General features: G+C 44.9%; 1 protein-coding gene across 1 annotated transcript in view; it reads right to left on the bottom strand.

The window, feature by feature from the left end:
- The window catches only part of MCF2L2 (MCF.2 cell line derived transforming sequence-like 2), a 306,030-nt gene that overhangs the window by 222,264 nt on the left and 70,798 nt on the right, over positions 1-12,968 (bottom strand). Inside the window, exons 9-10 of the mRNA XM_033957587.1 lie at positions 4,131-4,245; positions 31-150 (exon numbers count right to left, since the gene is read on the bottom strand). Coding sequence (XP_033813478.1) covers positions 31-150; positions 4,131-4,245 — 235 coding nt within the window. The remainder of the gene's footprint in view (positions 1-30; positions 151-4,130; positions 4,246-12,968) is intronic.

Here is a 12,968-nt window from a genome sequence, read left to right on the forward strand (position 1 = left end):
TCCCAAATGTACATTTAGTAAAGGACCAACCTGCCCTTTTTCTTCCAGCTGTTTTAATTCTTTTAGGAGCTGTTCCACACGAGACACACTATCACCCATGTCCGTGAAGTTGGCCTGGATTTCCATCAAGTTGTCAAGTGCAAGCTTCACCTAGAAAACAGCAAACATTTGCTCTGATTTGTTGGTTATTTCATTTCAGGCCTAAGAATTGAAGCACATTATAAAAAAAACAACAATTCAGTACATACGAGGGTCATTTCGTAAATAATACACACAATTTTTTTCATTTACATGTTTATTTTTTATTTTCAAGTCTTTCTTTACAATCCTTCAATATAGTCTCTCTGCTTTGCAATGACCGAGTCCCAGCGACCGGGAACCTTCATTATTCCACCTAAGACACCGTTTTTATTTAGTTGCCGAATGGCTCGGGTACTGGCGGAAGAAAGCTCTTCCAGAGATGCAAAATGATGTCCACACATAGGTTGTTTCAACTTTGGAAAAAGGTCAAAGTCTGGTGGACTCATGTCATGCTCCCTACAGTCCAGACATGAGTCCACCAGACTTTGACCTTTTTCCAAAGTTGAAACAACCTATGCATGGACATCGTTTTGCATCTCTGGAAGAGCTTTCTTCCGCCGGTACCCGAGCCATTCGTCAACTGAACAAAAACGGTGTCTTGGATGGAATAATGAAGCTTCCCGGACATTGGGATTTGGTCATTGCAAAGCAGGGAGACTATATTGAAGGACTGTAAAGAAATACTTGAAAAAAAAAAAAAAATTAAATATGTAAATAAAAAAAATAGTGTGCATTATTTATGACATGACCCCTCGTACAATAATGTAAAAATAAATAAGCATAAATATTCAGTCCTGCTAAGCAAGATCTACAGGAACTAAACATACACCATTTTCTTTAGTGTAACATAGTTTTTTGGAGACGGTGGCGTAGCGAGAATAGGAGGCGCTTGGAACGGTGAGGCATCCTCTCCCCCGCACCCTTCTCTCTATCCTCTGCTCTTTCCGTGCAAATCCCTCCTGCATCCTACTTTCCGCCCCCGCTCCTTCTGTGGTCCCACGACACACTTGAGCCCTTCCGTCCCACCCCTGTATCTCTTTAACTCTTTGCCAGCGCGAATACGTTTTCCATTCTGCTGCCCACGTTGGCATTGGTTTTCCCTCTGATGTGACCAGGAAGTGATTTCAGAGGGAGCCAGACCTGCGCAAGCAGCAGGCTAGAGTAGTTGCTCGTGCTGGCAAAGATTTTAAAGAGATATTGAGAGGGCACAGAGGTGCTGGCGCTCCCACCGAGATGGCGCCTGGGGCGGTCCACCTCCATCCACCCCCCCCTTTATGACACCACTCTTTAGATCAGGGGTGTCAAAAATCACATTAAGGGGCTGAAATCCAAAACACAGGCTAAGGGCTCCTTTTACAAAGGTGCGTTAGGGCCTTAACGCGTGCAATAGCGTGCGCTACATTGCCAAGCGCGCTAGCTGCTACTGCCTCCTCTTGAGCAGGCGGTAGTTTTTCAGGTAGCGTGTGCTATAGCATGCGCTAATCCGGTGCGTGCGCTAAAAACACTTGCGCACCTTTGCAAAAGGAGCCCTAAGTCGTGAGCCAGACCCTGCCCAATCTCTATCCAATGTCATACAAGTACCTACATAATGCAAAATACAAGCATAGAATGAAACATGATAAAAACCCACTAATAAAACATCCATAAAAAATGAATAAAAGCAAATGTAAAGGATATAATAATAATAATAACTTTATTCTTTTATACTGCCATAACCAAAAGTTCTAGGCGGTTTACACTAAAAAGAGCTGGACAATCAGCGAAATACAATAATACAGTAAAAAAATACAAATATTTGTAAAATAGAATTTCAATAATAAAACTCACTAAGTATAAACTTATCGAACAAAGTGGTCCTAATTAATTTCCAAAAACTGCAATAGGATAACCTAGCTTGCTGAATACATTTACCTAACCAAGATTGTTGCCTACCAGCTTGAAATGCTAGGGTCCTAACTAAGAAGGTCTTATATCTACACCCACTTGACACTAAAGCATCAATGTGCATCAATAACCTTAGTTATCCCATTCAACCCACTACGAAGATATTGGGTGTAACACTGGACCAGAACCTGACCATGAAAGACCAGGTAGACTCCTTGATCAGAAAAAATCTTTCACACCCTCTGGAAACTTCGGTCCATCAGAGCTTACTTCAATGCTTCATCATTTCGAATTCTAGTACAATCCCTTATACTGAGTCAACTCGATTATTGTAACATCGCCTACTTGGCACTCCCCCAGAAGAATACGCGGCGACTGCAACTGGTACAAAATGCAGCGGTTAGGCTACTTTGTGGACTGAAGAAGTTTGATCACATAACATTTTCCTATCGACTTCTACTCTGGCTGCCAATGGAGGCACGTGTGAAATTCAAGTTTGGTTGTTTTTGCTTCAAGGTTCTTTATGGCTTAGCCCCTAAATATATAACAGATCTTTTCTCTTTCACTACCAACAGACATAGGCGAAGCTCACACCCGAACTTTGTTTCTCCACCGTTTAGAGGTTGTAAATTTAAAAGTCATCACCAACATCTTTTCTCACATCAAGCAGCACTGTGGGGTAAAGATCTAGAACAATTACTTGTGTCTACTACTTATAGGGAATTCAGGAAACGCCTAAAAACACATCTGTTCCTGAAATATTTAGGAAACCAACCTATACAATCTTAGTCCTCAACAAACGATTTCTAGAACTGTCAATCAACAAGTCTATACTTTGTTGATTCCACTCAATCTGTAACATCTTTAATCATTGTAAACCGCATAGAACTTCACAGTCCTGCGGTATATTAAAAAATTGTTATTATTATTATTATTAAAAGTTTTTCGTTTCTCTTGAAGTTCTATGCCAGTGGTTCCCAACCCTGTCCTGGAGGACCACTAGGCCAGTCGGGTTTTCAGGCTAGCCCTAATAAATATGCATGAGAGAGATTTTGCATATAATGGAAGTGAGAGGCATGCAAATCTGCTCCATGCATATTCATTAGGGTGATCCTGAAAACCCGATTGCCCTGGTGGTCCACCAGGACAGGGCTGGGAACCACTGGTCTATGCAACACCAAATGAGGAAAAAGGCAAGCTGGAGACAATCCCGATATCAGCTTATAGCAGATTCCGGAAAATCGGAATAATACTCTTGCCTCCAAAGGTAGCCAATGAAGTAAATGATAATATGGACTAACATGGTCGTTCTCTTTTAGTCCATATTATCGTTTACTTCAGTGGTTCCCAACCCTGTCCTGGAGGACCACCAGGCCAATCGGGTTTTCAGGCTAGCCCTAATGAATATGCATGAGAGAGATTTGCATATGATGGAAGTGATAGGCATGCAAATTTGCTTCATGCATATTCATTAGGGCTAGCCTGAAAACCCGATTGGCCTGGTGTTCCTCCAGGACAGGGTTGGGAACCACTGAAGTAAACGATAATATGCACTAAAAGAGAACGACCATATTAGTCCATATTATCATTTACTTCATTGGCTGCCTTTGGAGGAACATCGTTAAGCAATACAAATGAACCATATAAACAAAACTTTTAAAAAGGATAACCTAAAAACAATGAACAACTACCAGCCTGTTTTACAAAGCCGTGCGGCAACAGCCCCAACGCCCTTTAAATCTCTATGGGCTTCGGGGCCGTTACCGCACAGCAGGCGCTATCGCTGCTTTGTAAAACAGGCCCTCAAAAACTCCTCCCCTCCAAAAAAAAAAACAAAAAGTAAAATATTTTTAGCACACAGTTAGGGCTCCTTTTAGGAAGGTGCTCTAGCGTTTTTAGCGCATGCACACGATTAGCGCGCGCTAGCCGAAAAACTACCGCCTGCTTAAAAGGAAGCGGTAGCGGCTAGCGTGCACTAAAACCGCTAGCGCACTTTTGTAAACAAAGCCCTTGGTGCACGCACACGTGGCATTTACCACGTCCTGCCATGTGCTATTTCCAGATGCATTAAGAGCCAGTTAGCGCCTAATGCAGCTTAGTAAAGGGCCCCTTGGTGGGCGACATGAAATATAATAATGGAGGTTTTGTGTTTTATAAGAAACTACCTCTCGGAAATCATGTTCAAAGTGACGGAGCTGCAGGCACTGTTCAAGCTTCAAATGGTGCTTCGTCCAAAACTGAGTAAAGGCTTTCTCCGTCTCGTCCAACTGTGCCATTAATCTGTTCAAGATATAATTAAAGACCAGTAAATGTGCAGCAGGTACAGATTACAGGACAAATTTAAGTCATTCGTTATCTAAAGCAGTGTTTTTCAACCTTTTTACACCTATGGACCGGCAGAAATAAAAGAATTATTCTGTGGACCGGCGGTTGAAGAACACTGGGCTAAGTCATGGGCCAGACCCCGCCCATCTCTACCCAATCTCCACCCCAGACCCCGCCCCCATAATAGTACTAATTGCACCTTGCACGTCCCGTGCCTCATCTGGAAGCCTTCCCTCTGACGTTGCAACGTCAGAGAGAAGGCTTCCGGTTCAGGCGCAGGATGCCCGTAGGAGCCGCTGCCCGTGGCTTTGTGCACTGAATCAGTTAGGGAGAGGGAGCTGGCTCGAAGATAACGCCGCATCGATTGCACCGTGGACCGGCGTTTGAAGAACACGGGGCTAAATCCTGGGCTAGACCCCACCCCCATAATAGTACTAATTGCACCTTGCACGTCCCTTGCCTCATCTGCAAGCCTTCCCTCTGACGTTGCAACGTCAGAGAGAAGGCTTCCGGTTCAGGCGCAGGATGTCCGTAGGAGCCACTGCCCGTGGCTTTGTGCACTGAATCAGTTAGGGAGAGGGAGCTGGCTCGAAGATAACGCCGCATCGATTGCACCGTGGACCGGCGTTTGAAGAACACGGGGCTAAATCCTGGGCTAGACCCCACCCCCATAATAGTACTAATTGCACCTTGCACGTCCCTTGCCTCATCTGCAAGCCTTCCCTCTGACGTTGCAACGTCAGAGAGAAGGCTTCCGGTTCAGGCGCAGGATGTCCGTAGGAGCCACTGCCCGTGGCTTTGTGCACTGAATCAGTTAGGGAGAGGGAGCTAGCTCGAAGATAACGCCACATCGATTGCACCGTGGACCGGCGTTTGAAGAACATGGGGCTAAATCCTGGGCTAGACCCCACCCCCATAATAGTACTAATTGCACCTTGCACGTCCCTTGCCTCATCTGCAAGCCTTCCCTCTGACTTTGCAACGTCAGAGAGAAGGCTTCCGGTTCAGGCGCAGGATGTCCGTAGGAGCCACTGCCCGTGGCTTTGTGCACTGAATCAGTGAGGAAGTTGGAGCTGGCTCGAAGATAACGCCGCATCGATTGCACCATGGACCGGCGGTTGAAGAACACTGTTTTGGGCCTGATGCACGTGCTGGCCCTGTGGACCGGCAGGAAATTTCTGTGGACCGGTCCATAGACCGGTGGTTGAAGAACACTGATCTAAAGAGTTTGAAAATGTTACTGGGTTGTAGGTTTCCAAACAGTCCCAACCTTGTAGTTTATTCTTAACACTTAATTATTTCCTATTCACCAGTTACAACATTGGCGCCTCTTGAGTACACTTCTTATGACATGCGACTGGAAAAAACTTTAGGCGTAAGATATTCAGCATTTTCTTGGCTGCCAGATATTCAATGATAGAACATAAGAATGGCCATACTGGGTCAGACCAATGGTCCATCAAGCCCAGTATCCTGTTTCCAACAGTGGTCCGAAATACCTGGCAGAAACCCGAAGAGAAGCAACATTCCAGAGCTGAGACTGTGATGTCATAATGCCTCGTTCCACCAATGCCTAAGAGACAACCTCAGCAGTGATGTCACAATGGCTTGATTGTCCTAGACTTGGCTCACATAAGAACATAAGAATAACTATACTGGGTCAGACCAAAGGTCCATCTAGCCCAGGATCCTGTTTCCAAAAGTGGCCAACCCAGGTCCCTGGCAGAAACCCAAGGAGTAGCAACATTCCAGAGCTGAGATTGTGATGTCATAATGCCTCATTCTAACAATACCAAAGAGCCAACCTCAGCAGTGATGTCACAATGGCTTGATTGTCCTAGACTTGGCTCACATAAGAACATAAGAATAACTATACTGGGTCAGACCGAAGGTCCATCTAGCCCAGGATCCTGTTTCCAAAAGTGGCCAACCCAGGTCCCTGGCAGAAACCCAAGGAGTAGCAACATTCCAGAGCTGAGATTGTGATGTCATAATGCCTCATTCTACCAATACCAAAGAGCCAACCTCATCAGTGATGTCATAGTGGCTTGATTGTCCTATACTTGGCTCACATAAGAACATAAGAATAACTATACTGAGTCAGACCAATGGTCCATCTAGCCCAGGATCCTGTTCCCAAAATTTGCCAAACCAGGTCACAAGTACCTGGCAAAAACCCAAATACTGTAGTACCAACATTCCATGCTACTGATCCCGAGACAAGCAGTGGCTTTCCCCATGTCAGTCTCAATAACAAACTATGGACTTTTCCTCCAGAAATTTATCCAAAGATTTTTTTAAAAGAAGCTACATTAACCACCCTAACCACATCCTCTGGCAATGTATTCCAGAGCTTTAACTATTCTCTGAGTGAAAAAATATTTCCTCTTATTGATTTTAAAAGTATTTCCCTGTAACTTCATCGAGTGTCCCCTAATCTTTGCAATTTTTGATGGAGTACAAAAATCGAATTACTTTCTACACCACTCAGGATTTTGTTGACGTCAATCATATCTCTCCTCAGCCATCTCTTTTCAAGATAGAAGTCTAGTGGTTTCGAAAATGGACGGTTTCACCTCCCAATTTTTGGATGTCCTTATATTGAAAATTGACCTCCATGTGGTTAAGTGCAATATTCAGCATTTAACCACATAAGGACTTCACCAAAAAAGCACTAACCAGGCATCTTAAAGATGTTCCGTTTAGTTATTTGATTTGGGACTACGTGTACAGCTGCAAAACTCTGCTGAGTCTTTTGGCTATACGGTTCTGAACTCCAGGAAGATAAGTTGCTTGTATTTTGGCTGCTTTGTCTATAACAACTAAAAGAGAAGTCCATAGGCCATTATCGAGATGGCTTGGGGAAATCCACTGCTTATTCCTAGGATAAGCAACATAGAATCTCTTTCACTACTTGGGATCTAGCTAGGTACTTGGGACCTGGGTTGGCCACTGTTGAAAACAGGATCCTCGGCTTGGTGAGCCTTCGATCTGTCCCAGTACAGCAATTCTTATGTGAGCCAAGTATAGGACAATGAAGCCATTGTGACATCATTGATGAGTTTGGCTCTTAGGCATTGGTGGAATGAGGCATTATGACATCACAATCTGAGCTCTGGAATGTTGCTACTCTTTGGGTTTCTGCCAGGTACTTGGGACCTGGGTTGGCCACTTTTGGAAACAAGATCCTGACCTTGATGGACCCTCAATCTATCCCAGTATGGCAACTCCTATGTTCTTATGTAACAGTTGAGCCCTTCAGACTGCAAGTGGGCCTTTATTACAGCTAGAAACTGATTCATAGCTTTTATGGCTCAAAGACTTGGAAGAAAAACTGGGCCATGTTCAAACCTAATCAATTCTGGCAGCAGCTCTTGACACCAGCACCTGTACATGCACTGAAAGCTCTGCATATGTGGAAAACTGAGCATGTGTAGGTGTTGGCCTCAGTGGCTCAGGGATTTGTTTCCGACTGCCAAGCTAGGCATCAGAATTTAGGGCACCTTCGTCTTCAGCTGCTAGGGCTCGGGGTTCCCTACTAGCACAAGTGTTTATTTGATTTATTTTAAGGTGGGGGGGGGGGGCAGGGTGGCTGGGAAGGTGGCGGAGAGGATATTTCATGCCTAGCTTAGGCCCTCTCAAGATCTACCATCTGGTCATTTCTGTGCAAGCTCGTGCCACAGAAGCCTATGACTGCTTTGAAGTTTATTCTTTGAAACCTACCAGCCTTCCTGCTCTGGAAGTGTCACTGCCCTTAAAGCAACCAGTTGCAGTAATTAGCATTTCCAATTCGGATTGCTTTGAAAGTTTGGTCTAAAACAGGTTGCTTGTATGTGCCATGGCAATGATTCACTACTAAATACTGGCTTGGAAGAAAAGAGGAAAAATCTGAGCTACTACTTAGAATCCCACTTGCCAGATTTCCTGATGACATCCTAAACCAGGGGTGTCTAACCTTTTGGTTTCCCTGGGCTGCATCGGCCGAAAAAAAATGTTTCTGGGGCCGCACAAACGCGCAAATGCTGCAGCAAGACAGAGGAGGGAGCCGGCAAGAAGGTAAACACCCAGGGGCAGCAGAGGAAAACACTGCATCGCCCTCGACCGGGGCCACACAAAATACTTCACAGGGCCACAGGTTGGACACTCCTGTTCTAAACTAAACCTTCAGTTGTATACCACATCATCTCCATAAAGATAGAGCTCGACACGGTTTACAGGTAATTCAATAAATGAGGGAAGGACATAATAAGAAATTAGAAGTTATGAAGAGGATAGCTAGCTTTAGCTTTACGTTTTGGAGAAAAGCCAGGTTTTCAGATGCTTTCGGAATAATTGGAATGAGCCTAGGTTCCGCAGCGGGGCAGGGAGGTTGTTCCAAAGCTCAGTGAATTTGAAGAAAAGGGATTTCCCTAATTTACCTGCATACATGACACCTTTTAATGAGGGGAAAGATAGTTTGAGTATGTGGGCGGATCTGGTAGTGTCAGGTCTCGAAGAATTCCAGGATAGCGGGATTAGAGGAGGAAGAATGCCATGTAGGATCTTGAAAATTAGGCAGGTACATTTAAAGTGAATCCTAGAAATCACCGGAAGCCAGTGAAGTTTTGACAGAAGTGGGGAAACATGATTGAATTTGCTTTTTGCGAAGATCAAACTAGCCGCAGTGTTCCGGATCCGCTGAAGTCTGAAGATTTTTATCCAGTACTAGCTGATGCCCCGGCGTTGCACGGGTATTTAATTATAGCAATAACACTGTAAATGGATTCAAATAAAGATACTTTATAGTGGTGAATGAAATTATTTTTTTACAGCTTTATAAAAAGTACAATATTCAAATTATAATGTGAAATATTTGACAAAATGAATACAATACAACTAACACAAAACTTGATTATAAACAACATTTTTAGTTTCACCTCCAGGAGCAAGAACATATAAATTCTTGGGTGAAGAGACCCCCAGAACATATCACCCCAGTGAGGGATCTGCATTAGAGAATGACACGGTGGCGGTTTACCCGCGGCCACCGCATTTTAGCCGCGGGTCACCCGCCGAAAATGGGGAAGAAAACTAGCAGTCGCTGCGGCGACGGGGACAAGGCCATTCACCGCCCGCGGGGCGGTGAATGGTCTTGTCCCCGCAGTGAGGCATGAAGGATCGCGCAGTCCCCGCAGCTCACACCCGCCTGCCCAATCGATTCTAGTGTTTAGCCAGCTCTCTCCCTTCTCCTCACCTTAGTTTGTAGATTTTCTTTTTCGGCGACCCGCACGCTATCAGAAAGCCACGCACCCGCTGCTGCTCAGTTTCGATCTTCTGCTCTGACGCAACCGGAAACAGGAAGTTGCAGCAGAGCAGAAGATTGAACACTGAGCAGCCGCGCGTGCGCGGCTCTTTGGGAAAGCGTGCAGGTCGCCGAAAAAGAAAACCTATAAACTAAGGTGAGGAGAAGGGAGAGAGCTGGCTAAACACTAGGATCGATTGGGCAGGCAGGTAGTGGCTGCGGGGACCGTGCGATCGCTAGTGTTCCCGGCTCAAATTGGAAGGAGGGAGTGAAAGGGAAAAGGATTCTGGGCCAAGGGGATGAAGATGGAAAGAAAAACCCACAGCAGGAAAGAAAGGGAAGGACAGGCAGGTGAGCCAGATGCTAGAAGCAGAGGGGGGTGGGGGGAGGAAGAAAGAGGGAAAAAAGCTAGATGGGGTTGAAAAGAAGAGACACACTGGTATGGAAGAGGAAGATAGGGGAAATCTGGACACAGGAAGGTAACAGAAAGAGGGGAAATTATGTGCATGGGGCATAGGGACAGAGACATAAAGGGGACATGCCATGGGGATGGTATATGGACACAGGGGGGGGGCAATGGCAGATACATAGGGGAGATATTAGAAATGGGGAAAATAGGAGCACAGAAGCGAGATAGTTTGTGGGGATGGGACAGGGACCGAGCTCGTAGGCTCCAGTGGCTTGCACAAATTACATTGTAACGTGCCATGAAAATAAGAGGGAGGAAGGTAGATAGATAGGCCACGCTAGAGGAGCTGAAGGGTGGTAGAAAGGAACAGATGGTAAAGGAGGGAGGGAAGGGTGGTGGTGGAAAGGAATAGGACAGACATTGAAGGAGGGTGGAGAGGAACAGATCCTGAAGGGAAATGTGGAAGACAGAATGGGAAGAAGACAGATGCCAGACTATGGGGGAGCGGAGGGAAGAAGATGGGTGCTAGACCAATTGGGGGGGGGAGTGAAGGGAGAGGCACAGTAACAGCAAATGGAAGACGCAGAGAGAAGACACACAGTGGATGGAAGGAATTGAATGAGAAGATGTGGAAAGCAGAAACCAGACAACAAAGGTAGAAAAAAAATTCTATTTATTTTTTGCTTTAGTTGTGTTGATAAAAATTTATAAACAAAGCCCTGCCAGCTGAACATCTCTTTCTCTAGTTGAGCAGCAGGAACTTTGATTTATAAGAAAGGAATAAGCTAAATATTACAGTACTAAGGCTTATATGGATGCAGCGGGGACGGTGACGGGGCGGTGAATGGGATGGCAGTGGCGGTGACGGGGCGGTGAAAGGGATGGCGGTGACGGTGACGTGTGCAGGTGGGCCGCGAGACCCCCAGAACATATCACCCCAGGTAGTGAGGGATCTGCATACCAAGTTTCGTTCAAATCGGTCCCACAGCTTTTTACATTTTTTCCATTGACTTGAATGGGTGAAATCAGATTTTCTGTTTGTAGCTCCGCACACGTGTGCAGGTGGGCCGCGAGACCCCCAGAACATATCACCCCAGGTAGTGAGGGATCTGCATACCAAGTTTCATTCAAATCGGTCAAGCCGTTTTTGCGTGATCACGGCACATACACACATACACACATACATACCTCCGATTTTATATATATAGATTATTAGGCAAAGGACCAGTGCTGGATTAACCCTATAAGCAAAGTAAGCAAGTACTTAGGGCATCCAGGGAAGGGGGGACACCACAGAAATTTTTCATTGCCGAATTTATCATTTAAATTATTCAATTAATTAAATTTATAGCCATTTTCGAAATGTAATGAAAAATTAATACGTTCTGTTTCTAATGTGTTCTCTCTTGTGTCATCATGTTTATCCTGCAAAATAAAGTACACTGTGTTCGCAGATTAGAAGCTACACAAATTTTGAACAAGTCTAGATGCGTTTGAAACAGCACAAGTGACGGGTACTGGCTCACAAGAAGTTCTTCGTTTAGTTGCCAACTGTCACTGGTGTTAATCGCAGGTGCATTCAGAACCTCTTCGTGCTTTCAAAGCCGCTTAATGACTATTCCAAAAGCACACTCAGTTCTGGCTCTTTAATCTATTAAAATGTAAGTACGTTTTATATATTTTGAATGTGTTTAATTCTATTCTTGGATACGAGCTCAGATGTTTTGGCGCACTCACCCAACGGCGTCGTGCACCAAACACGCCTTCGTGTGAAATGTGCTCATATCCACAGTCTACTATTTCAGTACTGTTTAGGGCAGGGGTGTCCAATGTCGGTCCTCGAGGGCCGCAATCCAGTCGGGTTTTCAGGATTTCCCCAATGAATATGCATGAGATCTATTAGCACACAATGAAAGCAGTGCATGCAAATAGACCTCATGTATATTCATTGGGGAAATCCTGAAAATCCGACTGGACTGCAGCCCTCGAGGACCGACATTGGACACCCCTGGTTTAGGGCCTCTTCTATTAAACTGCGCTAGCAGTTTTCTAGCACGGGGAGCCGGTCTGAATGGCCCGCGCTGCTCCCGACGCTCATAGAATTCCTATGAGCGTTGGGAGCAGCGCAGTTTAATAGAAGCGGGGGGTTAGTTTTGTTTATTCCAGCCTTTTTTGTTAGAACATAGTTAAACTTATTTCAGTTTATTTGTTAAATACAGGTTTTACAAGCATTGTTATGTAGGAGTATTTCTCTGAAATTCTGAAACAAAATTCTCTTTATTAATTAAAGCACATGATTTAGCATCAGCAGTAAACTGGGAATTGCATTGTCCGTATTATTCTACTTATGAAATGTGTAACTGTCGGCCTCTTTTACAAAGCTGCGCTAACGGCCCCGAAGCCCATAGAGATTTAAAGGGCTTCGGGGCTGTTGCCGCACGGCAGCCATTGGCGTGGCTTTATAAAAGAGGCCGTATGTTGAATGCCACAGAATAATTCAAACTAAATATTCTTTTTATTTCTAGATTTAACAGATCCCAAGAACCAAGATGAAACGGGTTCAGTTAAGTGGTGCACAAAACCGAAAACTATCAAACAAGAAACAAGAGAGGACTTTAGAATCAGAACTCAAGACTGCAAAGCTAAGTGATGTCTTCACACAAGTTCCACAACATGATATACAGATTCCGGGTCAAAACCAATCTCCGTCATCAGAAGCGAACACGAATACGGCAAATACAACTTTGATCGCTTCAGAATCATAATTGGGGATTGAGGGGTACAGATAAAAGTAGAGATAGGTTAGGAAGAGTAGAGATAGAAGAAAAAGGGGGATCAAAGGGCTAAGTCAAGGAACACCTGACAGGTCATAGACCTGCTGGGCCGCCGCGGGTGCGGGCTTCTGGGTGCGATGGACCTCTGGTCTGACCCAGCGGAGGCAACTTCTTATGTCTTATGTTCTTATGAGGCATAGAAGGATATGGATGA

This window comes from Geotrypetes seraphini, chromosome 9 (genome assembly GCF_902459505.1).
Source record: "Geotrypetes seraphini chromosome 9, aGeoSer1.1, whole genome shotgun sequence".
Classification (NCBI taxonomy): Eukaryota; Metazoa; Chordata; class Amphibia; order Gymnophiona; family Dermophiidae; genus Geotrypetes; species Geotrypetes seraphini.